The sequence below is a fragment of the Hydractinia symbiolongicarpus genome, chromosome 5, assembly GCF_029227915.1.
Source record: "Hydractinia symbiolongicarpus strain clone_291-10 chromosome 5, HSymV2.1, whole genome shotgun sequence".
In the NCBI taxonomy this organism is placed as follows: domain Eukaryota; kingdom Metazoa; phylum Cnidaria; class Hydrozoa; order Anthoathecata; family Hydractiniidae; genus Hydractinia; species Hydractinia symbiolongicarpus.
This window is the reverse complement of record NC_079879.1, coordinates 7,467,750-7,495,606: the sequence shown is the minus strand read 5'-3', so window position 1 is coordinate 7,495,606 and position 27,857 is coordinate 7,467,750. Positions and strand designations below refer to the sequence as shown.

The window sequence follows — 27,857 nt, the reverse complement described above, 5'->3', positions numbered from 1 at the left end:
AAAAAGAACCAGAAAATGATAAACCTGACAACATAGTTACATTTATAGTCTGAAAATTGAAAAGAAAAAGAATAAAAAACAAAAATTAAAAAGTTAAAAAGTGATCTCCATTAGAATTTGCCAAATACATTGAGATGGAAGTCTTAAAAGAAAGCAGAATTCCATCACAGGTCACTTGGTCGGGAAGATTATTCCACACTTTTGCAGCCCTAAATGGGAAGGCTTTTTTGCTAAATTCCATGTTGACCAAGGGAAGTGTGAACCTGTTTTTGAAGCTCCTCTTGTTTGATGATTATGACAGTTTTTTGTCAAAAGGAATTTTGAGCGCATAGGAGCAATGTGATTCATGGCTTTGAAAACTAATATATATGGCATCGTTTTTGATGAGTAAATTATTTAGTGAATATTCCCTCTTTATTCCAAGAAAGGTACGGACACATTTTAATCGTTTTTCTAGTTTTCCCAATCTACCTTGGGTAGCACAAGCCTATGCCGAGGAGCAGTAGTTGAAATATGGCATGACAAATGCATTAATTAAAAGGTTTTTTGTGTGGGATGTTAAACAGGATGCAATGGCTCTAATTTTAGAATATTTAATTAGTATTTTTCTGTTTATGTTATTATTGTGCTCTTCCCATTGCATTTTTTGATCAAATGTTACCCCAAGATATTTAACTTTTTCGCTCCTCCTCAAAGGAATACCCATATAGTTAATAGTTTTGTTCTCAACGTGGCGCCGTAGATTAGTGGTTATAGCTTTCGTACTCTGTGCGGGAGACCGGGGTTCGATTCCTCTTGACGGCGATTCAACATGGGCGAGTGAATGTTACCATAGCCCCGGGTTAACCCAAGCCATGTGAGGGAAATTGGGGAGATGGCACACTGTGTGGGCCGTTGGATGTTGCCGGGAGTTGTCTAGTAGAGCGTGGGCCCTACTAATTGGGTCTGCGTAGCTCAAAATGAGCATTAAATACTCTAGGACTCTCCATCTAAGCCATGGCCCCTCCTGGAAATAATAGACAGGGTATATCCCTCGATATTTGTGAGGCTAGCCATGTAAAATATGCACATCTATCTATCTATCTAATGTCAATGAGCACAGCACAAACAAAGTTTTGTTGGTCAAGCTCAGTAAGAATAAAATGAGAGACATCGACTACTGCAGTTTTGTGGAAAAACGTTTTGAATAATTTTAATAATAATAATAATAATAATAATAATAATTTACTATAAATTGTTGCGACGATTTAGAAACAATTGTAATCTACACCATCTACTACAACCCCTTTGTTTTCACAATTATGGTTTTATGATTTTTAATCTACGGCAATGATTTTGTTTTCTGCAATCCAATTTTCATGATTTTCAAACGATCTACAGCGAAATTTAGATGCTGTTTTGACTATATTTAAATGATCTGTAGCAATTTTTTTTTGCTTTCTACAACACTGTTTTCCTAAAATGTTAAAGCATCTACAATGATATTTTTGCTTTCTATGATGCTATATTGACTGTATTTAAACAATCTACAAAAATCTTTTCGCTTTCTACTATCTCATTTTTTTTTTATTTTTGTGATGAAGAATGCAGATATTTACATAATTTGATAGTTAATTTCTTTAAAAATTGGCGCTTGTGTGATAAACTTGTTATATTAAAAGCAATGTTAAAACAATTCAACCAAAACGAATTTAAGTCTTACAAATTAATTTTAATTTTTTGAAAGGATAAAACGAATGTGAAACTATTTAGAAACAATTTCAAAACAATTTTCAATTCAACAAAGTGATTTGACACTATTTAAGGATGATTTGAAACAATTTTTTGGATTTTTTTTTTTAATTTGTTTTGAGATCGTATATAGAGATCATTTTAAATAAAATATTATACAAATTGAATCGATTATTTTTTAAACACTTATGAAGACAATCCTTTACATATCTTTCCATTCTTTGATACATTATAATCTGTTAGCACAAATCAAAATATCTGGTTCCTATAAAAATGTGTATAAATGTTTAATTATACTCTCTTTTTTAGATATAATATCTTCGGAAACTAAAAACATACAATATATTTTAGGTTTTATAATTCCATGGATCCATCACCTCCTAAAACAAAAAAGTCAACTAAACACCGTCCATTTTATGAAGCAAGTAAAAAAACAAGTGCCGAGATAATTTCAGAAGCAAGATCATCTGTGCGATCATTGGAAACTAAAAGGCCTTTTACACCTGCTGAAAGTACCAGGACACTTTTTGGTAGCAAGGGGCAATATCAGCAAAATCGTCCTCCATCAGCTTGCAGGTAAATTACGTGATTTAAAATGTTATTTGTAATGTTCTATTAAAGTATAGTTTCAAAATAAAGAGATATTTATGCACACATAGTAGTGGTTATAAAAACTTTTTTTAAGAGATATTTTTAATGATTTTTTTTACATAATATGTATTAGTTAATTTTTTGTTTTGTCATTCTACAACTGCTGAATCATGATCTGTTCATTTTATACTAAAATCTGCGTTATTTGAACAGTTTTCATGTATTCCTTTATTATTTTGTTCCTTTTCAACAAAGTTATTCTGTAAAGTCTTGTGGTCTATTAGTAGTAGCTAGTTACATGAAAAAATCCAGATTGAATTGGCTGGGGCACTTGGAAAGAATGGAGGGGGATAATTGGGTAAGAAAGTGTAGAGACTTAATAGTTCCTGGGGCAAAGCCCAGAGGCAGACCGAGAAAGTCTTGGCAGGAGGTTATAAGGACAGACTTGATACAGAGGAAGGTGAGTTTAGATCTAACACAGTCTAGATCAGATCGGAAGAGGGTCATTAACATACCCCGTCCAACCCATGCTAGCATGGAAAACGGACGTTAAGCCGAAAATGATGATGATGATGATGATGATGATGATGATGATGATGATGATGATGATGATGATGATGATGATGATGATGATGATGATGATGATGATGATGATGATGATGATGATGATGATGATGATGATGATGATGATGATGATTTGGTATGGTCAACACCACAAGTTATCACAATATCATCTATGGATATAAAACTCCACCAAATGATTAGTAGTGATTATTACTTTCTGTAGTCTATAATATAACAAGTATAACATTTTTAATTGTTATTTAACAGGGATAACTCATCAACCTTGGATATATATCATGATCTATGTGTATTTTACCTAAATTTTGAAAGCCATAATTAACTTGTTTTTAAATTGCAGCATAGCATCATCTTACACAGATTCCCGTCCACCAACTGGCAAAAGGCTAAGTCCCATCCAAAATGTTCCTGATTTTAAAGAAATTTCTTCATATTTTGATTCAGACCAAGAGAACGTAAGTTCTGATTTAGTTTCTTTTTATTTACAAGTCTTGTCATTTATAATTATTTTGCTAAATTTTTAGAATCAGAATGTGTGGAATTAGAGCAAAGTCTGGAAAAGTCTAAAAAGTCTGGAAATAGTCTAGATGTGCCTCACTAGTCTAAAAAATGTCTGGAAAAGTCTGGATAATAGTTACAATAATTGTTTAGATAACAATTTGTTTTTCAATTTCTTGAATATTACTTTTGCACGAATATATAATACTCTATTGTGTGGTATATATGTTATAACAAGGAGATTCATCTAAGCAACTTCCATTCGAATTCTATTCAAGTTTGTTTACGTGCTCCCATTAAACATATTAAGAACTGCAACGGACATAAATAAACACATGGCTTTGTAGAACTATAAGAATTAATGCTAGTAAAGTTTTTTTCTCTACTTGCAAAACGATTCAGCTGGTATTTGGAGCTTGTATTGCGTAAATTGTTGCCCTGAGATATAATATAATTTTATATCTTATAGATATTTCTGTATGTTCCCTTCTAGCACAGCATCAGTTAAATGTTTGATAAAACTTTTAAAAAATATTACTCCAGGAGGGGTTACATATTTTTTTCTTCAAAGTTACTGAACTTTCGGTATAGAATCAGTGTTTGGTGACTATTGTTTCTTGCATAGAAAATATTAATCATTTGTTACTATCTCTTACGCGTTTTTCATTGGGTGATGATTTACTTGTTTTTTGCGTTTTTATTTTCTAAGATTGTTTTTTATTTTTATTTTACCATAATTTCCCCAAAATAACCCTTATATTCGGCTGATTTTACTTATTTTCTGCATATATACCACAAGATATGATTAAAAAATGATTTTAAACAATCAAATTACAAAACAAACAATTTTTTATCGCTGTAAAAATAATTTATAATTTATGCAAAAATAACAATCAGCAACAGTTACTTTTATAATTTACACACAAGATTTAAAAAATTTTGTTTACAAAATTGAATTTGAAAACAATGCAGCAACTTGCAAATCGACAATGGATGGTTTCAGTAGAGACTACTGAGATGTATCTCATTCTCTCTTTAAACCTCCTTGGTCGCATAAGTTAAATAATTGGCACTGTTTCTGACTTGAAATTACAATAATATATATTTCCAAATTATTTCACCAGGTTTCAGTCTGGAAAAATATTCTCTTTTTAATTAATATCCATTTCACTCCAAGAGTCAAAAAAAAATAATAATTGTTATGATATGTCTGGAAATTTAATTGAGAAAAGTTTGTGACAACCCTTGAATTCCTGTGATATATTTTAACAGTAACTTTTAATGGACTTTGTCATTTTTGGTTTTGCTTTTTGTTGTAAATAAAGCTAAGAAACATTTAAACCATTACACTAACATAATTACTTGCATCTGCCAAAGCATTGTATATAGGCAAAAAATTATGTTAAAAATTATGTTTTAATTTTTTTAAAGAAAGTATAAATTACCATTAGCATGCTTTAAAAAATGTTTTAAATGAGAGTTGCAAATTTTTAAAATTTCTTGGAGGTCAAAACGTAAAAGATTGGGAAAATGTATTTTTCTACTTTTAATTTTTTATTTCCATTATTTCCATATTTTATTTTATTTCCAACTAATAACCAGTTTTTCTTTATTTTGACATCAGGTAACATTTGACCAAGATGATCCTAATAACAACAACAACAATGCACCTATACTAAAAAGCTCTATTGTTCCTAAACCACCTCAAAGTTCCGAACCAAAATTTTCCAAAACCAATAGAAGACCTGTAGTTCAGAGAAGAACTACTGCTCCTGGAGACCTATTAGAAACAGAAACACGAAGAATTCACAGTGGGCCTAAAGAGAGAACGCCTTTAACTGAAGATTTGTCATCATTAAGGCGGTCAAGTTCATTTGGAGATGTGTCAAATTACTCCAATGCCCAAGAAAGATCTGTTTTGTGTTTCGAAGAAACCGTTAGACCATTGTTAAAACAGATGGAACTGAATCATCTACATGGTGACATGGATTCTTTGTTAGTTAACTTTGATGTTTTATGGAGGACCTTGAAGACAGAAAATATGCTTGGAAAATCAAAATTAGGCTCTAAACGGAGATCAGAGCTTTTAACATCTGTTTTTAAATGTACAAGTGATCATAATGCTGTATTGTTACTGAAGCTGAGTCGACTTTTTATTGCGGTAGGGTTTTATTTCATTGTGTTTTTGTACCATAAGAGGAAGTCGTCAATTTCTTAAATCTGTTTTGTAGTCATGCAACGTTTCCATTACATACTATCCATAGCCGCCTTATCAATTTTTCATTTTCATTTTGTTTGCCTTTTTTAGTTGGAAGTAACAGGTAAAAATTTAGAAGTTGTCTGTAAGCTGCTGTTTAAAGTTGGACGTAATAAAAAGCATGACACATTGTTTGTTGATGAAAAGTTAATTGGTAAGTCAAGATGCTAAAACAATTATAATGGTATACTGTTGTTTTTTATTAAAAAACTTGCTTTTTATTCAAAGCTCCAAACACCTAAGGAGTTTAGAATATAATCTTAGCATGTAAAAGAAAAACAATTTTATGTTGTGCTATAAAACTGTTCTGCAAGATAAACGATTTATATTTTAGAGCCACTATTACTTCTTATGGAGAAGCCTCAGCAAATGGATCTAGTGGACTGTGTTGTTTATTTAACTGGTGCATTAAAGTTTCTTTCTTTAAATGAAAAGGTTCAAGCTGAATTAATCAAGCATGGCGTGTTAAAAACAATCTCTAATCTATTGCAGTACTCTATTGATGAAGTAAGTTTTTTTTTTTTTTTTTATGTGTTACTATCTGAATAAATAGTAGCTACAAGTACTTGAGACACTATTGGCAGAGATATTGTATCACTAACAGAAAAAGCTCAGTTTTAATTAATGAAACTTGACAGATTATGGAGTGTAAATCTATTACAATTTCACAAACAATTAAAAATACATGCTCAGTGAAAAAAAGGCTAATGAATTTACCTATTTTATTATTTTACATGCTAAACTCCTGTTTAGCATGTAAATTCAAAACGAAAATTAACTTTCCATACACTAAGAACATCATCAGACTATAAACAACTGTTGTTTATAGTCTGAGGATAATTTTCAAAGTGTTGTTTTTTGCATAGGTATACTTTTAATATCGTAACATTTAATTGATTTTAGTTAACAAATGATGCAGCTCGTAACAAAGAAAGTTGTCACATGCTAGTTCAGGTAACTTTATCTCATGTTTAGCAAGTTAATACATAACAATGTAAAGTTTATTAAAGAATTTCCAAAAGTAAGGGAGAAGTGGGGAAGTTTTATTGTGTGAATCGTTCTTGACGTAAAAGACCTCGAAATTAGCCCAAAAACCAGACATAGTTGTTTACAGCGGCAATCCCTTAGCAATAATTAGCCGGCGCAAGAAAGTGAAGTGTCAGCAATTTTGAAAATATTATTTAAATATTAACAGTATCTAGCATAATTCTTTTTTACTTCAACCTTGGTAACTAAGCAAAACTTGTGAATTATTTTCACACAAAAGAATAAATTGGATGAACGGTTAGAAAAAGAAACTTTTAACAATATCTAAAAATACACAGAACAAAATAAATTTTTTCTTTGACGATTTTAGCCACCGTATTAAATCGATTGTTTCTAATGTTTGCAGTATGCCGGTAGAAGGAAGTGGTTTAAAGTTGCGAGCATCAACATTAGTAGGCTGTTTAGCCAGAAAGTGGGACAACACGTTAAGCAAGTGGATCTGAACAGCGTCGGCAGTTTTTTGCCGTCGCGAAATGAAACCACGCCAGCAATTAATTTTAAGGGCTGCGTAATGTTTGTTTTCCATGCTACCATTGGGTGGACAGGGTACATTTATGAACTTCTTCCAATCTGATCTAGACTGCGTTAGTTATAAACTTCCTCAGCATCTAGTCAGTTATTATTACCTCCTGCCAAGTCCTTCTTGGTCTAGAGTGCAAATTAAATTTTGCTTTTCACATATTGTTTAAAAATGTTTTTATTAAAAAAGTTTACTTAGTCAAGAAATTTTCATTTTAGTCAGGGAAAGGCTTAGGCAATCCTATTTTATTAAGGTTAATTTTACGAGAATCATATGCATCTATGTTCCATACTTTAAGTGTTGCTTTAAGGAAGTCTTTGGTATTGCTGAAAGTCACTTCCTTAAACTATCTTCATCACTTAAACAGAATTTTTTTTAGTCTTTATGTATTTTATCATTTTTTTAGGTCACATCAGCTCTAAGTAATTTTGCCAACAACACCTCTCTTTTTAAAGAATTCATATCCTATAATATCTTGGAAAAATTGTTGACATTGACTGAAACAAGATTTAAAGATCGCGAGTATTTTTTGAATGTATCCAAGATATTTAGGTAATCAATTGTGTACATTCATCATAATCTACTTTAATTATATATAATGCTTCCTGAACATCATTGTTTAAAGGTTACCTCCTGGGAAAAATCAAGTTGAGCAAATATGGAAGATCTTTGAAAGTTCTCCAGAAATCTTTTTATTTTTTTTGAAAAATCTTTATCCGCTCTTGAGATATTTGTCTTCAAAGGTGCACTAATTATGCGAAATTATAACGTCATGAGTTAGCATTGAGCATAATTATGGCAACTAAATATTGAAATTTATGTAAAATGTTTAAAACGTGTCAAAGTGAACGACCAGCAAAGCATACTCTCACATCATGCATAATTAGTGAATCTTCTTAGTCCAAATTATAAAGAACCAATCAAGAATTTTAAAAAATATATTCAAATTCCTAGACAACCTTCTAGCTCTTCCATATGCAATTAACTTTATTTTTCGTAGGAGGTAACCTTTAATAATTTGTATTAACAGGGACTTTCTCACTGATTTAGACTAATTCTTTTTGTGGGTTTTTTTTGCCTTAAACACATTTTAAACGATTGCCTGTTTTTTTCATAGCAAACTAACAACTTCACTTGAAGCATGTAACGTGTTACATAATTTTAAAAAAGGATACAAAACTTTGTTGGAGGGTTTACGAACTCACTATAAAAAACAGGTAAAAACATTAAAATTTTATATGTAGTTGTTATTTCGATGGCATAATATAGCCTTATTGGTCCATTGTTTTGTTTTCGTTAGTGAGTTTTTGCTAACATTAGTGTTATGTTATCTCAAACTTTGAATTAACTTTCTTAGTTGTGTACAGGTAATACTTTTCTTTTCTTAAGGAAACAACTGTGCGATTATGTTATGCTTTCGGAAATATTGCAGACCATGTAAAAGAATCGCAGATCATTGTTGGAATAACACTTGATGGAATCAATATATTCACTCAAATTGCAATATATTATCTGAATCTCATAGAAAAGGTATGGAATCGTATTACACTGTTTAAAGATAAGATTTACTATGTACATTAGTTTTTATCAACATGATCTCCTTTTAGAATGATAAAGAAAACAATAAAGAGAGTCAATCTCATTCTGAAGATGTTATCATCAAGGTTAGTAAAAAAATTAAAATATTTCATTGCAGTTGGTTAAAGTTGAGATGTCTAGTTAAAGTTGTACACTATTATCTCTCCAAATAGCATTTTTATTCAAGGGAAAACTTAATTTGTAAGGTTCAACCAGAAACGCTTGATTAAAATGTTTAATGGAGAAGATATGTTGCCACAAATATTTTTCTCCTTTTAGGTTGTCCGGGTAATAGCAAATTTGTCACTGAGCAAAGACTGTGGTGAAGCATTTGCAAATAATTCAAAATGTGTGGACATACTTCTGCGTATCTTGGGTAAAAGACCTAGTTTTAGATATTTATTGATGAATTTGAAAGATGGATGACATGTTTACCTTCCAATCTGATTTCCATGTCTATTTCTGTATTTAGTTAAAGCCGTGGAGTTACATCTTAGCGATGAGTTAATAATTAACACTACTGCAACTATCAACAACATATCGTTCTTTGCAAAACAAAAAAGTACATTAATGCAAAAACAACAAGAATTCGCAAAAGGTAACCAACAAATCTTAATTTAAGTTGTATTTTATGTATGTATATGTTCTACTGTTTATTTTTCTTTAGCTTTCTTTAAAATTCTATTGCACGAAAATATGGATTGTGTTTTGGAAGCTGTTAGAGTGCTTGGAAATCTTACACAATCCAAATATGTACGAGAACTTGTTATAAAAAACGAAGGTATACAAAATTGTTCAATAATTCTTTTTTTTATTTACACTGACATAACAATGGAAAACTTAACAATATGAATTTTTTGTTTTGTTTTTTCTTGTGTCGTTGTAGCCTATATATCATGTGATGCACTGGACCATCGTCATACATGAAAACATTTAAACTGTCAGAATTAAAATTTGTCAATTTTTTTTGTTTAGTGTTTAAAGTGTTTATTACATTGCTGGATTCACAAGATCCGGAGGTGATATTTTGTACTTGCGGTGTACTGGTTAACATGATGGTTGACGTTTCTACGCGAAACTTGCTAAAGAAATTTAATGCAATCTCAAAGTGAGTCATTGCACTATGTACTGCCTTGTTATGAAATTTGTGTGATGCTATTATCACACTGTCTTTACAAACAAGCTAAGGTTTATATTGCATTTTTGAATAATGATGACACAAATAGTGCTATGAAGTGTAATGTTACTTTTAAATACTTAGCAACGTAAAAAAGTTTTTCTAACATGTTAGAAATGAGAAAGGGTTAAATTTGCAGTGTGCAAGTTCGGTTTGTAAACACGAATACCATCTGTGTGAATAGTTCCGAAAAGGAATATTAAAATTTACAAATACAAAAGTTTCTATTTGTTTTTAGCCTTTACTTGCTGATATTTTACTTTAAGGTTTATAGCTACTTCTTTAATTGTTCTACGTTGAGAATTTATTTTACAATCAAAGCAAGAGGAATTTCTCAAATTAAAAAAAACAAACCTCATACAAAGCAAAAAAAAATATTAACATGTTTTTTATGCCAATGAAGGCATAACAAATTCAAAACTAGTGTCATTTTGACATAAGATTTTATCTATATTATAATACCCGTATACGTCTGTCCGTCTGTCTGTCACGCAAAATGTTAGCTTAGCTGCGCAAGTAGCGAGACGCACGCAATGCGTTATAAAAAGGACGGGCGCGAGCCCGTGGAATCTTCCACGGGCTAACGACTAGTGTTAATAAAATCACCTTTATAATATCTAGTTTAAATGCACGTACCTTAATCATAATTTATGCAGCATAATTAAATCTGAAATTTTTTCAACGTGAATATCTTTAAAAAAACTAAAAAAACCTTTTTAAAAAATTTAAAAAGACTTGTTAGCCAACTTTTTAAGCACTTTAATATAAGTCCAACATTATTTTATACCTTGGGTTTCCTTTCAGCATTATTTCAAAACTTATTGAATTGCTATGTTATTAGGTTAATTGACATACTGAAAGATTTGGCTGAATCTGATTGGCTGTTAGCTGGTATGGTTTGCCAGATATTATGGAACTATAGTGAGAAAATCAAAACATCACTTTCGTGTTTTGGAGAAAATGAAACAGATGAATTAATAACTGTGTTAAATGAGCTGTTAGGTAAATAATATGTTTCCATTTGTTTTTGTTGCTTTTGATATTATAGTATAAAACACCAGTCAATAGTGAAAACTAAGTTCACATACTTTTAATGTATTTGACCGAGATTTAGTTGAAAAATCTACTGGCTTGGTTAAATTTGGAATTTTAGAACGTTAGAAATTTTAATTGTTATATAAAAACCTAGTATAGAAATAGCTTATACGTGCGGGGACAAACTTTGAATTTGCGAGAGATAATCTAAATTGTAGATAATTAGCAATCTGCAATCTTTTTCTAATAAAAATGAAAAAAAAAAACAATTTTATGCTGAAATTTAAGAAAAATTGGAATATTATTCTTAGCAGCTTCTTATCAAAATTTGCGCTTAGCAACTAAGGTTAAATGAGAAATGAAGTTTAAAAAACATGCACAAAGAAATTAAAATCCAATGTGTATATCCTTTTAAAGTGAGATAGGAGTTGTGTTGGTGTTCTATGTTTACAAGGGATAAGAATGCTCATTGGTGTGGAAATTTGATTTTTATCCTGTTATCCCAGTGAAAACGAATCAAACATAATATTCAAATGTTTTGACTTTCAGAACCTGAATTATCGTTAGACTATGATGGTCGACCTGATGTAGGAGATGAAAGTATAGAGTTTTTAAAAGAATCATGGGAAGAACACTTCCAACCTGTTGGTGTTATGTTACTTAATAGAATCGAGAGACATCATTCTGAACTTGAACCAATTATATCAGAACCTGATTAAAGAAAAAAGATATGAATATATGTAAAGAATTAATTAAGTCTTATAATATTTTTTATATTCGGCGTAATAGTTACAAATAGAATCAACAAAAACAAAAAAATGGGTAAAATTTAGAACTTATTTATAATAATCCGTGGAGACACGACTGTACTACGTCTACATTTTCTTATCACTTTTAACTTAAATAGTCTTTAATAGTGTTGCAAGATACATTTTTAACTCATACTTGTCCAATTTGACCAGCTATTTCAGTGCCCTATTGTTTTTATTTTAATTATTTTTAGCATACCAATTGTGCTGCACATTCGTTTAAATTTATTCCATCAGATTGCCTATTGAAAGATTTTCTGAGTGTGTGTTCAAGCGAATGCATTATGGAATGTTATACTGAATGGCACTTAAAGGTTGTGGACCATTATGAACCAATTTTATGGAATTTATAAAGAAATCTTTGTTTATATGTACAAGTTTATGTAGTTATCTTTTTAGTTTGTGTGACAGGATTTCAACAGATTCTAATAAATTTTTTGTGAGCAGATTTTTATCGGAAATTTTATTTCTATTTTTTTGGTTTACAGGGGTTCTTTTTAACTTCAAATTACACAATTTTTATATTAAAAAAAAGTGTTTCTATGTACGCCTGAGGTAGGCGTTGGCACAGTATTGTTCTAAAAAACAATTTTAGTATAAAAATGTAATTGAAGTCAAACCTGCCTTTCCAGCACATCTATGGGGTGGCTACCTCATCCAGTCAATTTTTAAAGCACAAAATATAAAAATACCTTTATGTGACAACCAAGATTTTGAACTCTTGCAGTTTTACTAAATTTAGATTTCCAATATTTATACACATTTAAATATGGAAATTAGTTGATCTACTTGCCGATGACTTTCAGTGACCGCACAAGAAATATTTGATGTAGTGGAATAGTCTCATTAAGGCATCTTTGAATGGAAGATTTACAACTGTTGCTATTATACAAACGATTCTTTATCAGACAGCCACCTGTCCAACGCTTTTCTTCCCTGATTGACCATTTTAAACAGGTTTGACTGTATTTTTTAAATTTAAATGTTTGATATAGAAGTTATAATATATATATGTGAGGTCTGTAAATATTAGATTAGTAATTTATTTGTTGTTTATAATATAAGATAAACAAATTATTTATGCTTACATGTTTTTTTTGTTTGTCCTTCAGAAAAACTGGATTTTTTATAATAATTATTATAACAAAAACAACAAGAACAAAAAAAGCGACAATAACAACAACAATAAAAATAATAGTTTATATTTTTGATCCAATGATAAGTTACAATACCATAGTTGTAATGTACAGGGTTTAGCATTATATTAATAAAAAAAAACATGAAATTCGAATCCATGCAAGAAATGATCACAGAAAAAAAGAAATAAAATTTGGATAAAATATACAAGACAGAAGATAAGATTTATATGGAAATAAAGTAATGAATAATGGATAAATAATGAATGTTATGTTTGTAAAACAGTTTAAATAGAGAACTGATGCAGAATGTAGTGAAAAACAGATAAAATGAAAGTAACTGTAGAGCATGGCAATGGATTTTAAATTTGCAAAATTGAATTCTCGTTTCATATATTTTGAAAATTAATTCTTTGGTGGTTACAAATGTTTAATCTTTATGGTATGCTGTTTATTAAAGCGCAAGACTGAGAGATGGCACTATCGAAAGAAGATTGGTTGAAACTAACTTGGGTTTTACAAAGCAAAAAGGGAAACTTTCATTTCAATAATTGAGGTCAGCACAAATTGCGTATTTATCTTTTATTTCTTCTTTTGTTTTTACCATTATATTGGAAATGCTAATTTTAGTTTGATAAAAAAAATTCAATCACAAGTGATGTACCAATCTTGTGGAATAGATACTTAACTACAAATCATCCCTTAGGACTTGATACACTTATATACTAATAAATTTTCAGTATTTTCGCTTTTGTTGTTTAGTCCTGGTTTCTTTATGGTTATCAAAAAGCTATTAAGTCATAAGTGTTTTTTCTTTTATCACATATACTTATTATAAAAACCAGGTGTGTCAATTGCTGAGTTACTGCAATGTTCTTTAAAATGACGAATATATATAAAATCAGTTGCATATTTAAAAATTTCAATAAATTGTTAACTTTGTTTGCTCATTTATTATTTTCATCCTTTTCTCAACTTTTCTTTTTTGTTATATTACAAAATTAGTTGTTCATATATGTATTGCTAGTTGTCACGATTTCAAACTTCTTAGAGCTGATATTTCCTAGAGCAAATTGTTGTGACGGTAGAGATTACTCTTCCTGTTGTTTTTACGGTTTTTGTTATTGTTGTTTTTGTTTTTGTTGTTGGTAGTGATGGTTGTTGTAATTGTCAAAAAAGATGGCAGAATATGTCCTCGTTGATATTAATCTTTGTTTTTCAAGGTTTTTGGTGTAGTGGTGGTGGTGAAGGAGGTAGTGGTGGTAGTGGTGGCGGTGATGGTTGTGGTGGTGGTGATAGTGTCGATGTGGTGTTGTGGTGATAGTGGTTGTAATAGTGGTGGTGATTGTAGTGATGTAGAGATGTTGTGATGGTGATTGCTGAAGACTTTTTGTTGTTGTTTTATGGGGGTATTGGTGTGGTGGTTATTAGACATAATTATAGTTAGATATTCGTATAGAAAATACCAAGTTTATTAACGTAAATCAATGGAATTTAGTTGTTTTGTAGTGGTTGTCATTGCCAGTTAAAATTTAAAACAAAAAACTGTTGCTCTCTTTTAGACATTGGTGGTCATGTTTATTTGTCACGATGAAAGATTCTAGCTAAAATAATTGAAATGTAAATGTAACTCAAAATAAATTCGAATTTCTTAACGTCTAGGTTAAACCGAAAGGTAAATACTAATTTCATAAGCATTCGGTTTATTTAGTAAATTATTAAGTATTTGAAAAATTTGTATTGAGAAGTGAATGAGGGATATTGAAAGTAGTTTAATAATTTAAAATCTCAATTTAGGTTTTTGAATCATTTTGTTTTTATCTTATATAACTATGGTTATGTCTTCTAAATATTTTCTTCTCTTATTGAAGTATATTACTTTCAAGTGCTTATGAATTTTTTATTTGAAATCAATATTCCATTTTGACACAACTGTTCTGTTTTATCAGCAAACATTATATTTTGTATTAAGATGGGAGTAAGGCAATATAAGCGTTAGTTAAAATGGAGAACGGTGGATTTGATACCCAAGTGTTTAATGAAATCAAAAAGGAAGATATTTCTCAACCGGTATCTGAGAGAGAGAAATTATCATTTCATCAAGTGAGTTAAATTAATATTATTAAAAAACAATTCATCCTCGTTAAAGTATTTCAGTTTTTTTATTATTTCTGGACCTTTTTATCTGCTCATCTCATCATGGATTTCATTCATTTTTTTCAAATGTCAAATCAATGTTTGTTTCAAATAATATCATCTAAGAAGGAAAATTGACACAACTAAAACTCCAAGAGTGTGTTGAAGATTATCATATTCAAGAAATATTGATCATTTAAATTTAACTGATGGTAAAATCATTTGTTTAGAATCTAACCTCTGCAATTTTCACCCAATCAGTGCTGTATGTTTCTTTAGATATGTTGTTTTCTAATCTTCCACTACCTTATAGGCTGCTCGGTATGGAAATGTTGCTATTGTACAAAAATATATTCAAAAGTATCATGGCAAGAAACGAAAAATAAACAAATTAAACAAGCAGGAGTTAAGCGCTCTTCATTATGCTGTTCGTTATGGACATATGGAAGTTATAAAAGTACTAATCCAGGCTAGAGCAAGTAAGTACCACGTGTGTGAAGGTCTGTTACAAGTGATTTCATTTGTTTTTAATTACATATCTTAGAAGTTTTGTACATTCTTATCTGACTGTTTCATAGAGATTTATAGCGTGTAATTGCGGAGAAAGCCTTTTACTTTCTATAGGCGAATATAACGATAACTAATATTTTGTAAAACAAGAAGTCGAAAAAAAGAGGTGTAAATACACAGTGCTTGTTGTTGTGTTTACTGTTTCAGCTTTTGTTGCTGACATTGTTGTTGTTGTTGTGTTTGTTGTATTTGGTGTTGATTTTTATGGTGTTGTTATGCTGTTGTTGTTGTTGTTGTTTTTGTTTTTGGTGATTTTCCTTTTATTTTTGTTGCGATTCCTGGTAATTTTTTGTTGTTGTTGTTGTTGTTGATATTGTTGTTGTTGTTTTTGTGGTTGTTGATTTTTATGTTGTTGATTTTTATGTTGTTGTTATTGTTGTTGTTGTTTTTGTGGCTGTTGTGTTTGTTGATAATTATTATGTTGTTGTTTATATTGTTGTTTTTATCAATTTTTTCAACAATCTCTTTGCCGACTTTTAGAGGTTAACATTATTGGTTCAGACGGAGCACAACCAATCCATTTTGCAGCGAAGTATTTTAAAGTCGATAAACATAGTGATGCAACTCATTTAATACGACATGTACAGCCTGTTATCCAAGCCGAAGAAAATTTCAGTTAGTTTCATATTTTTATGTGGTCGGAAAGGGAAATTTAGAACAACCACTTTTCCAAGACCTTTTATAAAAAAGTTTGTGACCAAACAAACAACAAATACTGATGTGATTTGAAATTACATAAGAGAAATTTTTTGTGTTACTTCTGTTTAGTAAATTTAACAATATTGTTCATGTTCAGTTAATGTTTCATCCTTCTTTGGATAGTCTTGGTGTATAAAATCTCATGTACCCAACAACTGCATGAAAGGATGGAAAGAACCCTTATATCTAAACTTCCATATTCTGATTATGTTCTAGTTAATGTTCAAAATGATGGGACAGTTCTAAAAACATTTTCCGTCAATAACGGTAACGACACGTCAGATGTGATCACATACCTTTTAAACAACGGCGCTAACGTCAATGCAGTGGATAACTACAATCAGACTCCGCTTAATTATGCAGCTGTGAAAGGAAATTTAGAAGGAATGGCAATACTTTTAAATTGGCCAGGTATAGACCTGGAGGTAAGAAAAGTCTGCAGTTATAAAATGAAGCGTTCTTTAGGAAAGTTAAATAAACCTGTGAACACGTTTGAAGAACTGGAAAACTAAAATGACAGTGAATACAAATATGTTTAATTTTTTTTTTTTTACTTCTTAAATTTTAATTTAGGTGATAGACACATCTGGAGGTACAGCCCTTCACAATGCTTGTGGTAATGGTAACACAGATGCTGCGAAGTTATTATTAATGTCTGGTGCTACTCTCATGAGGTGGGATAATGAACACATGAATCCGTTACACTACGCAGCCACTGGTGATGGTGTCTCTGTAAGAAAATTATACAAAAATACTTTCTTATCAGGTCATATTGAAGAAGAACTACTTTGCTCATCACTAACTGGGATCCACAGACGAATGTTGCAGAATGTTAAGGGTGAGCAAAGTAGTTCATCTTCAACTTGACTTACACGGATACTTGTTCGTCATAATCGGGGATTCAATCGGGGTGAAACATTCTCTGTTAAGACTAAAAATACGGATGTGCTATGATAAAAATACACCTATGTTCTTATCCGGTCTTTTCAAATAAACGCATTTGTAGCTAAACCCTATGTAATTGAAATAAATTGTTTTTTTTTTAGATTTTAAAAGAAATACTCTTTGATATCGAGAAGCAAGGTGGTACGGTTGATAACTGGACATTAAAAGACATTATCAATGACCAAGATAATCAAGGCCAAAGCATTCTGCATTTAGCTGTAGATACTGGCCACTACAATACATGCTGCTTGGTGATAGAGAAGGGTGCCAACGTAAATCTTTGCAAAAGTGGTTTTTCAACCCCTCTTCATTTGGCAGCAGCCACAGGTAATACTGATATTGTGAAGCTGCTTGTTGCATCAGGAGCCGATATTGAAAGTCAAAATATCGTACTCGAAACGCCATTACATAAAGCTGCTCTCTTCAACAGACCTGAAGTTGCAAAGTTTTTACTTGAAACGTAAGTACACCCTGTGTTTTTTATTTTTAAAAAATAGCTATCATTTGTTAATTACAAACGTTTTTACTTGAAACGTGAGGAAATTGTTAAATAGTTATATTTGTCATTTTGTTATTAACAAAATCAATGTTATTCACTTTAGGCGCTGTTCTGTTGACACTTGTAACCAAGACAACGAAACGCCATTAATTATCGCTGCTGCGAACGGCAATCTCGAAACTCTTCAAGTGCTACTGGAGTATAACGCGGATCTGCATATTGTCGACACTACGGAAAAGTCTGCTATTTTTTGGGCTGCGGAAGAAAATTCTGTTGAAGTTCTCAAGGTGGGAAGACGTCATTTCTTTTTTGTGTGTGCGATTGAACGCGATTTAAAGATTGTAAAAACCACAGACCTTTGAAGACTAGCAAGTGAATTATTTTAGCATTGTAATAATTCCTTTTTGTTATTATACATTTACAAAGAAGCCAACCAGAGCAGGTGTATAAGTTTGATCCTGAAATTACGTCATTTACAGTAAATCCTTTCTGTTTAACATAGCTTTTGTTGGAACATGTGCAAAAAAGCGATTCTTCATGTGTGGACGACCTGGTCAATCAAATGGATCGTTTTGAAAATACTCCTCTTCATGTCGCTGCTGAGAAAGGTTTTAAACATGTCGTAGAACTTCTTCTTGATACAGGAGCGGATGTCGATGCTTGTAACGATGAGGAGCTCACACCTTTGCACCTCGCTTCAATGAATGGAAGAAAAAAGTAATTACAACATTCACTGTATTGTGTTTACAAGGGATTACCAAGTTATTGAGTCATGTGTTTGACTCGATATGACATCTCATGTCCGTATACAATAGAACGAAATGTTTTTTTTGTATTGTGGTATCAAGCGTATCTCTAAATTTTTATATATATCTTTTCAGAGTGACAATGTTGTTATTGAATAAAAAGCCCTCCATTATCAACGATGAAGACGAATCTGGAAATACCGCTCTCCACCTTGCTGCTTTGCATGGTCGTCCAAAATTAGTTGATATACTCATTGACTTTGGTGCAAGTGTAGACGCAAGAAACTCTGTACTGTGGACACCATTAGACTGCGCTGCTGCGAAAGGTCACACTAGCGTTGTGTTGCATCTATTAGATCGCGATTCACCTATCGACCCAATTGATTTGGCGAGCACTACACCATTGCATTTAGCTAGTAGAGAAGGTCATGATGAAGTGGTGGAAGTACTGTTGCAACATGGAGCAGATCTCAATCTTGTTGATCATACGGGAAGAAATGCGTTAGACATGGCTGTGGAGAATTCGCATAGGTTAGAATTGCTTTCCTGAGTTGCATGCTTTCGAGCGATTCAACCGTAGTAGCCGTAAATTTTAACAGGTTTTTTAAACTTTCCCTATAATAACGGCTCTTCTAAGTTCAGTGGCCTATAGCTAAAAAAATAGGTGAAGTTTTCCATGAATGCAATTTGAAGGCATTGTAGTTCCCTGTATTTATGTAAAAAAAACATTTAAAAAGAAAATAAACGCAGAGAAAAAAAGGATCTATGTTACATGATTTAGAACAAAAAATAAGCAAAAATTTTCACATTTTTTGAAAATTTTATTTTATATTTAGCTTCTTGTTTACCGTGTGAACTCATTTTCTAAAAATGACTTTAGCCACCAAATAGTACGCTGTCGGTACGCCCCTCACCCCCACCAAAAAGAAATCACAACCCGAAAGATAAAATAAGGCTGCTGGAAGTTAACGCGACAGCTTTTGTTAGACTGCTACGATATTTCTTCTATTTTACTGTAATATATCCTTATTACTTTGACACGTTGTCTTTTCTTAGAAAAGTGGCACTTGCGATTCTTGATCATCCTGATTGGTTATCTGTAATGAAAAACAGATCGAGAGATGGACGAAATGTGACCACGCCTATGAGACAACTTATCAAAAAGTTGCCTGGTTAGTCTTCCTTTGTTATTGTTACGAATTTTAACTGTGCAATCTCTTTCGAAATGTGACCACGCCTATGAGACAACTTATCAAAAAGTTGCCTGGTTAGTCTTCCTTTGTTATTGTTACGAATTTTAACTGTGCAATCTCTTTCGAACAATCCTATAGTCAAGACTGCCTTCTCAAGTCAACTTTCGTATTTTATAATTCGATATTTTATAAATTTTGGGTGATCAACTGAGTCCAACCACACGGCAGGTAAATGTTTTCGTGATACGAACCGAAGGGTGGGTGGGAGACCTTATAATCTTAGTTGGAAGTAAACACTGAGTGAATTAGTTTGTGCTTTATATTTAAGATTTGCAAATTTATAAGGGTCCTGTGCATATTGTGAAAGAGGTTGGTTTTTCTATTCTATCATTTATTATGAAAAGAATCAACGTCTGTATTGTATGTGTTATCCATCTTCAGATGTGGCTTACCTGGTGCTAAACAAATGCATGAAACTAACAACACATCTACCGCCTGACAGTTTTGATTACAAAGTTCAGTTTTACTACGATCTCCTTGATGACACATATTCTGATTGGACGAATGACGGTGAAGAGTTGGAAGAAGACCAAAAAAGTATTGTCACGACAAGCTCGACGGTGGAGGGTGATAATGTAAACAAACTGACAGGTGAAGTACAGAAGTTAATGGAAAGAAAAAGTAATCATCCATTGTGCATGATGGTGAGTTGTTCAGTTCGTGAATTTTTTTATGTATAACAATTGAAGAGGCTATCCTGGGTAAACCATAGCAATAATAATAATAATAATAATAATAATAATAACGTCGACCCCAGTATTTTTGTTCTTTTTTTATATAAATGCCCTGTGGTCCAGGCTGGATGACTCAATATGAGCCAACGATACCTGGGTACAAGGTTTATATCTCGTCCATTTTTTACTCGGACTTAGTGTAAAATCTAAAATCGATGTGTACTTATGAGCCCAAGGTGGGAGGGTCGAATGACAGTGCTTTTTATATTTCCTATATCTGGTAAGATATAAATGTTGTAATGAATAACGAAATCTAGTGAGTTGATCAAAAAAAATCACGCCATCACTTGTTTGCCTTTCATAAGTTACTAATTTCTTCTCTTTAGTGTCAATATAAGAGAGGAGAATTATTAAATCATCCATTAGTTATATCTCTTATTTACGAAAAGTGGCAAAGATTTGGTCGTATTGTGTTTTACTCCAAATTTGCTGTGTATTTTGTGTTCCTGTTCTTTCTTACTGGATATGTATTAGTATCAAGGCCGTATCTCCCAGCTTATGTGACAAGTAACGGCACCAGAGTGTGTGTATCAAAGATCACAAGAGCTGACAAAGATGACGCCCTTGTTGTTATTTTCATGATTGCTGGTAGATTGCTTGTTATTATACTTGGTACTTTCCAGTTGTTTCTAGAGGTAAAGTAGTTTGTAAAAAGCGGAATGAAAAACTGTGTAAAAACAGAATGGAAGAAAAAATAAAAATAATGTTGCAGTGGTAAAATAACTTATCGGAAAGCACAGTTTAGGAGTTTGGACCAAATAACCTAAGTCCTAAGTCTCCTCTGAACACAAGTGAAGTTTAAAAAATTCAAAATGTGTAAATCTAATATAGAAACAGCCTACGCAATTACTTGTGGTTTCAAACTTCGAACTTAGCTGTCTTTTCTCAACATATTATTACGATTGTAGTTCGCTTTTTGCGTTCATTTACCAAATTTATTCAGCATTTACGCTTTAATCGTCATTGGTGTAATACTAGTATAATTTTTTTTCTAGTTTTGAGTTAGATTACTAGTATAATACGTTCTTATTCCTTTTCGAACGAGTTTTGCAAGTTTCAAAATAAAAAAATTCGCAGTAAAAATTTAACCTCGATTTTTTCTCAATTAAAGTAACAAGTGCTTACATGCGCACTATAAACACGATATAAACCATTAAATTATTCAAACATTTTTAGTTGTTACAACTGGTCGCAAGAGGTATCGGGTATGTTCGAGATCTCACGAATGTCATGGAATGGTCCATATACATCATGGCTATTTTCTATACATTAGATGACGTTGATCATTACATTAACACCAAGCAAAGGTAGCTTGTTTTTTGTATTTTGAGTTACATTGCTAAAATTCGCGAATTGGATCAAAAGCAACCAGCATGTAAAGTTATAAAACAAAAATATGTATATATATCTCACATAAGTACAGCTGAAAACCTGATAACATATAGCATTTATGTTGGAAAGCAGAAAATAACGAAAAACTGTGGGGAACACAACTGTGGGGAACCATTACTTATTCCAGGTTCCTGTTACCAGTGGGAAATAGTTTCGCGTAAAGGTTTTTTCGTAATAATCGAACGTGTTTCGCGCGTATCATTTTTTGCGCAAGTTTAAATTCTACGAAAAATAACAATGAAAAAATTGTAAAATTCAGGATTTTATTCTAAATATAGATGAGTGTGGAATAATTCTGTTTATAGCTGTGTTTGTTTAAAAAATGTTAAATAACTCAAAGACAAGAAATTCAGTGATTAAAACGCCTTTCCCCAGTTAGCTTGTGTTTTGTGAAAAAAAGTATTTCTCCGCTAATTATGATTTGTTCTACATTTTGCGCGTTAACGTCAAAAAGGTTTAGGCAACCGACAAATAGTTCGACATCAATTTTTTTGTGTGTTACTTGCTACCTGACTTTCTATTGTATTACATTTTATTTGTACAATCTGTATTTTTCTTCTAGTTGTAGCTCATTGCATATCAGCATTGGTTCGATAGCCATCTTTTTAGCTTGGATTGACTTGCTCTTGTTTATTCAGAAGTTTCCAACACTTGGTATTTACGTGGTCATGTTCACGGACGTTTTGAAGACCTTCTTAAAGTTTTCAATGACTTTTGTTTTGTTCATTATCGCATTTGCTCTGGGTTTTTTCACGCTACTTGGAGATCAGGTACTTTTAGTTATTTGCTAATTTTTTGATCTCTAATTTGTTGATCTATAAATGTTAAAATTCAATATTTGTTAAATAGGAAAAAATTCCAGCCTTTGTCTATTCAATTATTTTACACGACTTTTTGCGTATTTGATTTTCACATAACCTTGAAATGCAGCATTTTTGACTACCGTGAAAGCGGTAACTACTAGCTTGCGTCCCTAATTTAACCTTCCAGACGAGGCTTCCTGTTTTTCCTCAAATGGTTGATAATGAATATAACGAACTTTCCTTACTGATAAACCACGCATAACCCGCACACTTGATTTGAAAGTGTAAATGACGCAATTTCGGATTGTTACTGTTTGTGTTCGATTATATTTTTCATAATTGACATAAAAATTTCTAAACCCAGGGAAAATTTATGTTCGACTTAAATTTGGAAATACAATATTTTTTATGCGTATTAAGTTTATTGGGCAGTATTAATTATTTCTCCTGAGTGAAAAAAAACGCGTAAAAATTTAAGTATTAGGCTCTTCAATGCAATAACTCAATACTATCACCTAATATTACAATAATGCACGTGTTTTTAACTACATTCCATTTTAATCTTCTGCTGTAGATGCGAACATTCAGTACTTTCGCTCGTGGCATTGTCAAGACTACAGTAATGATGATTGGTGAATTCGATTTCGACGCGACTTTTAACTCTGCAGAATTCGACCCGCCCGTGATCACATGGTTTCTTTTCTTCATCTTTGTTATCATTATGACAATTTTGTTGATGAACTTGATGGTAAGTTGGTTTCTTAGGAGCAGGCTACTATCCAATTAGAGATTAACGAATTTATATTATTTCGCCAACATCCACTTTGCTGAGAATGGCTAAAATGAACTTTTTTAGGAGAAAATGTGTCTTTTCGGATTTGCCTAAAACTGCCACTGTATGTCTTTCGATGTAAAAAACTCTTGGAAAACAATTCTTCTAAATTTATAATTGGCTAGTCATATTTTACATCGTCAGATTATTAGAACTGTTTACATTGTGAAAGTTGGCGGCCATAATAATCTATATAATAATATGCCAGTTTCGTGTGTCTGTAACAGGCAAAGTGGTTATGTTTATTTTCCTTTGATCTTACCGAACTTTTCTTTAAAGTAACCGAAAAATGCATGTCTAATATATATATATATATATAGGTATACAAATTTCTAAAAAAAAAATTGGGGTTTTTGACGAGCCATTGCTGGACGTCAGCAAACATTTTAAACCCTTATATCTCATTGATTGCTTCTCAAAACACATTTTTTTGATCGCTCTGCACAATAGAGGCAACGTGAAAACAAATTTCCAAGAAAAATATTTTGTCTCTTGCCAGATCCTTGATGACGTCATCAATATTTAAATAAAGGTTCTTTTTTACTGTTATCCTGTCTAAGTTGACTTTCCACGGGCTTTATCAACTAGTAATAATTATAATAACCGATTTATTTCAAGCATTTCCTTAAATACATAGTTCTTCATCTTGAAATGCGTAAATAAATATATATATGTAATAACGTAAAGTAAAAAATACTTGAAACACAACGAACGAAAATCAATCATTAATTGCTCTATTATGCGGAAGTAAATCTATTGATTAAAGACACTGGTAAGGATTAGGATAACATAAGCGCGTAAATGAACGAACAGGAATTGGTAGCACTTGTGGATAAATAAAGCAAAGGCGATAAAGGATGACATAATAATCTTCATCCGTCATAGGGTACATATACTAATATGGCTTACCAAACCATGGAGGTGTTTTATTGTAGTAGATGATGATGATAAAAATATATTTCTATTGTAGTACTGTTTATGTAAGATATCTTACACTCTGTCAAACTCACCAATAAACGTGTTTGATTCACAGGTTGGTTTAGCTGTTGATGATATCAAAGGTGTGTTGGATCAGGCTGTCGTAAATCGTGTAGCTATGCAGGTATACCTCTTGAACTAGATTGCTTTCTAAATTGTTCCAAATACTTTTCTGCTGAATCATCATATTTTTTGTTTTTTTGTTCTGTTTTTATTTTTGTTTTTAAATTGTCATTTTTGGTTTTAAACATAATTGCTTTTAGGTGCATCTTGTACTGGATGTTGAAAAATCTTTACCGAGTCGTTTCCGCCAACGTTATGTAATGAAAGAAAAAACTGTTTATCCGAATCGGGAATTTCACTGGTTTAACTTGATGTCACATATCACAACAATGGATGAGATTCATGAAGCAGTCAACCCGACGAAGGTGGGTTTTCCAATCATGCTTGGTAATCATAAAATTTTTTTGAATTGTCACCGTTACCATCGTCACATATTTAATACAAAATCCACTGGGAAATAACAACCTCATCCCTGGTTCTTTTTTACGCCTATAATGCTAACGGAACGACCCCTCTGGTACATCACCCCAATAAGGGCATAAAAAGCCTAGGGACAAAAAGCCTAGGGACGAGTTTTTCTTCCTAATGTTTCTCCTACATTTAACTGGTTAATAAGTCCTCATATTGCTAACATAGAAATCCTTGAATTTTCCCTCTGAAAAATAATTAACAGACAAGCCAATGAAATTACAGTAATAATTACCGTAAATGCTTATGTCTTGTTGTTTTTAGTCTGTTTCAGATATCGTCCAAGAACATACACAGTCTATCCGCCATTCAGTGGACAAGTTGAAAACAAACTTTCAAGATATGAGTAAACAAATAAAAAATCTCGAACAAATGATGGAAGCACTTTTAAAACATTCTAATCTATCGAACGATACGGATGATTGGTGATTGGTTCCCAATATTAAGGCTGCGACTTAGGTTTTTGTGTACACAGGCTCGCTTGTTGCTTTTCCTCATTTAGGTTGGTGAACGTAATCGATATATCGAGATCAACTTTAAACACATTTGTCACCATATAAAAATTGCATCACTTTCAGCACAAGGAAAGTCTCAGAATCCGTACTTTTTTTACAATCCCTGTAGGGTTCCCTACAAAATGTTGAATAAAATATTAAAAAGGGGGTAATCGTTTCATACTTATATTGTCTGTCATAGATATTAATGTGTTTGTACTTTGCCTTTATGTTTTGTAAATTTTGAGTGTCGAAAAAAACATGTCGACAGACAAGCTTGTCGAGAACATGGTTAAGAATTACTGCTATGTCTGTAGTTAAATACATAACTTTTTTATTACGATTGTTGTAAATATTCTAAACACAAACATAACGGTTAATAAATTTAAAATTCTTACTTGTCAATTGCATAACATAGAAAAAAGACCCAAAGTTTTAGATGGCTTCCAGTTATTTTTAACTCAAATCCGTTGATTCGGATGACTTTTATTTATTTTTTAATTCATTGCATTCAATCGAAAATAACTTTCTATTAACTCTATATAACCTTTGTATATGCGATACAAGTAGTAATCAAACTAGGTAGTATGCAGTCAGTACACGGTAAATTTTCACAAGATAATATAGTTCTAATATAACAAAATATATATAATTATTTTATACGAACACTCTCACCGAGGGCGGGTGGGTTGGTCTGCAAAACTAACTAAAGGTATGCAATATTTTCCCGCTTATTCCGCCCTCTTATTTTCTTAGTCACGTGACAAAGCAAAGTGTACTTTAGCTGTATCTTGACATACCTGGTTATATGTAATAATAGTAATTTCGTATACTTGCAACAAATATACTATAGAGGTTTTTCATTGCTTAAAAAGGATAAAGAACAAGTTATAGATACCTCCATGGATCGTTTTACTTTTTGCATGTGCTTTTTACTTTACGTCATCCAAAGAGTGTTTCATGAACTTCGTATGTTATGTGTGTTATTACTCATGAAATAATAAAGTTAAATAAGGGTTAGATAGTATTTCAGTCACCATAGATGTTTTGTAAGCCCTGTGGTCAAGGTTTCGGATGATACACACAAAAAAAGTGAAATTCATTCATCAGAACGAAAAAAACGAAGGCTTTTAGTGGAGGTAAGGAACCTGCTTTTCGACAGACATTTGGTATGTTTTATTTTGTGAAAACGCCCAAATTAACAATTAAAAACAGTCATCACCATATAACTGTTTTGATCAATGTGTTTTGATCAATGATTATTTAAATGCGCTGTTTCCGACTGCGATAAGTGGGAACGAAGTTTCTTTTCGGATTTTGCACTACTTAGTAACCCGACCTTTCGGGTTATGCGCATCAGAATAGTATAAATGCACGTGTCGTATCCTCGAGCAAGCCCCGGTCTTTGGTCGTGTGGTAAGCATCGCAAAACTGTCAATAATATTAATTGATGCAATTTTCGTTCATCACCGGCGCAAATAATCAAGAAAATGTTGGCCTGAAGAAGAACAGACGGACATCGACAACTGTAAAGTGACCAGCGTCAGCGTTTTTTTTTCTTGGAAAATAAGCACAAAGGATGCAATCCACATTTGGCTGTGGATATTAAGAAAGTTTTTAATCCAGTTCCTGGTCACAAGTCGGTCGATGTCAAGTGCAAAGATCTGTGATGAATATGAAATATGTTTTATAAAATGTGTCATGCGATGTACCACCATACCAAGCTACTCCAATACTGTTATGTTTTTCTGTTCTAATTTATTGTTAGGAAGATGTGAAAAGAAATAAAGAATCTACTATGTACTTCAATCCAAGATGAGATATGAGATCAAGTTTAACTTTTTTGGTTTGTCATTACGAACTAAAAATTATATTATCTAACATTGAATATAATATGTTGCGAGAGATTATAAAGACATAATTTTCAACATAACTATTGATTGAAATTATGAAGAAGAGAATCAGAAAATTTCTCACCTTATTTGGACAAATATATAAAATATGGATAAAATTTGTTAAATAATTAAGTAAGTAAGTAAATATCTTTTCTATGTAATAAAATTTAAATTTACTGAATTAATCCATACTTTAAATCTTGCATAAAATAACCGCTCGTTTATAAATATATGTAATTTGAAAAAAGGTTTATAGCTAGAAGGTTTCTGTTGAGGTATTACAGATGATCCAATTGTCAGAAAATTATTTTTTATTAGGCAAATAAGTCTAGACCTGTGCGAAAGTAAATATTGTATTTACCCTTTCATTCCTGTCGCGGGATTAGCAT

The 27,857-nt window shown here is 31.8% G+C and overlaps 2 protein-coding genes across 3 annotated transcripts; both read left to right on the top strand.

Moving 5' to 3' along the window:
• Positions 1–1,592: 1,592 nt before the first annotated feature.
• LOC130644501 (armadillo repeat-containing protein 2-like) lies at positions 1,593–12,904 on the top strand. Its single transcript, XM_057450138.1, has 17 exons — positions 1,593–2,307; positions 3,245–3,359; positions 5,027–5,563; positions 5,711–5,813; positions 5,994–6,166; positions 6,563–6,613; positions 7,633–7,778; positions 8,344–8,443; positions 8,616–8,756; positions 8,834–8,890; positions 9,084–9,180; positions 9,277–9,402; positions 9,472–9,585; positions 9,780–9,912; positions 10,823–10,983; positions 11,566–11,756; positions 12,020–12,904. Exons 1-16 carry the CDS (start codon positions 2,096–2,098, stop codon positions 11,733–11,735), a joined length of 2,436 nt encoding a protein of 811 aa, XP_057306121.1. The 5' UTR covers positions 1,593–2,095; the 3' UTR covers positions 11,736–11,756; positions 12,020–12,904.
• A 297-nt stretch (positions 12,905–13,201) lies between these two features.
• LOC130644499 (transient receptor potential cation channel subfamily A member 1 homolog) lies at positions 13,202–26,216 on the top strand. 2 transcript variants are annotated; one of them, XM_057450137.1, is made up of 19 exons: positions 13,202–13,517; positions 14,934–15,064; positions 15,411–15,576; positions 16,148–16,282; positions 16,583–16,791; positions 16,940–17,098; positions 17,413–17,771; positions 17,914–18,097; positions 18,313–18,527; positions 18,692–19,087; positions 19,613–19,728; positions 20,191–20,453; positions 20,870–21,178; positions 21,720–21,850; positions 22,498–22,705; positions 23,313–23,486; positions 24,604–24,672; positions 24,812–24,976; positions 25,344–26,216. In XM_057450137.1, the coding sequence occupies exons 2-19, from the start codon at positions 14,966–14,968 to the stop codon at positions 25,506–25,508; spliced, it is 3,522 nt and encodes a 1,173-aa protein (XP_057306120.1). In that variant the 5' UTR covers positions 13,202–13,517; positions 14,934–14,965; the 3' UTR covers positions 25,509–26,216. The 2 variants fall into 2 exon arrangements, with proteins under 2 accessions (XP_057306120.1, XP_057306119.1); XM_057450136.1 differs by lacking the exon at positions 13,202–13,517 and having other exon boundaries at positions 14,788–15,064.
• Positions 26,217–27,857: the final 1,641 nt, after the last annotated feature.

Coding starts and splice junctions, on each gene's coding strand:
- LOC130644501 (XM_057450138.1), top strand. CDS start 2,096: ATGGATCCATCACCTCCTAAAACAAAAAAGTCAACTAAACACCGTCCA. Junction 9,913..10,822: donor AAATTTAATGCAATCTCAAA/GTGAGTCATTGC, acceptor CTATGTTATTAG/GTTAATTGACATACTGAAAG. Junction 10,984..11,565: donor TGTGTTAAATGAGCTGTTAG/GTAAATAATATG, acceptor TTTGACTTTCAG/AACCTGAATTATCGTTAGAC.
- LOC130644499 (XM_057450137.1), top strand. CDS start 14,966: ATGGAGAACGGTGGATTTGATACCCAAGTGTTTAATGAAATCAAAAAG. Junction 19,729..20,190: donor ACTTATCAAAAAGTTGCCTG/GTTAGTCTTCCT, acceptor ATCCATCTTCAG/ATGTGGCTTACCTGGTGCTA. Junction 20,454..20,869: donor ATCATCCATTGTGCATGATG/GTGAGTTGTTCA, acceptor TCTTCTCTTTAG/TGTCAATATAAGAGAGGAGA.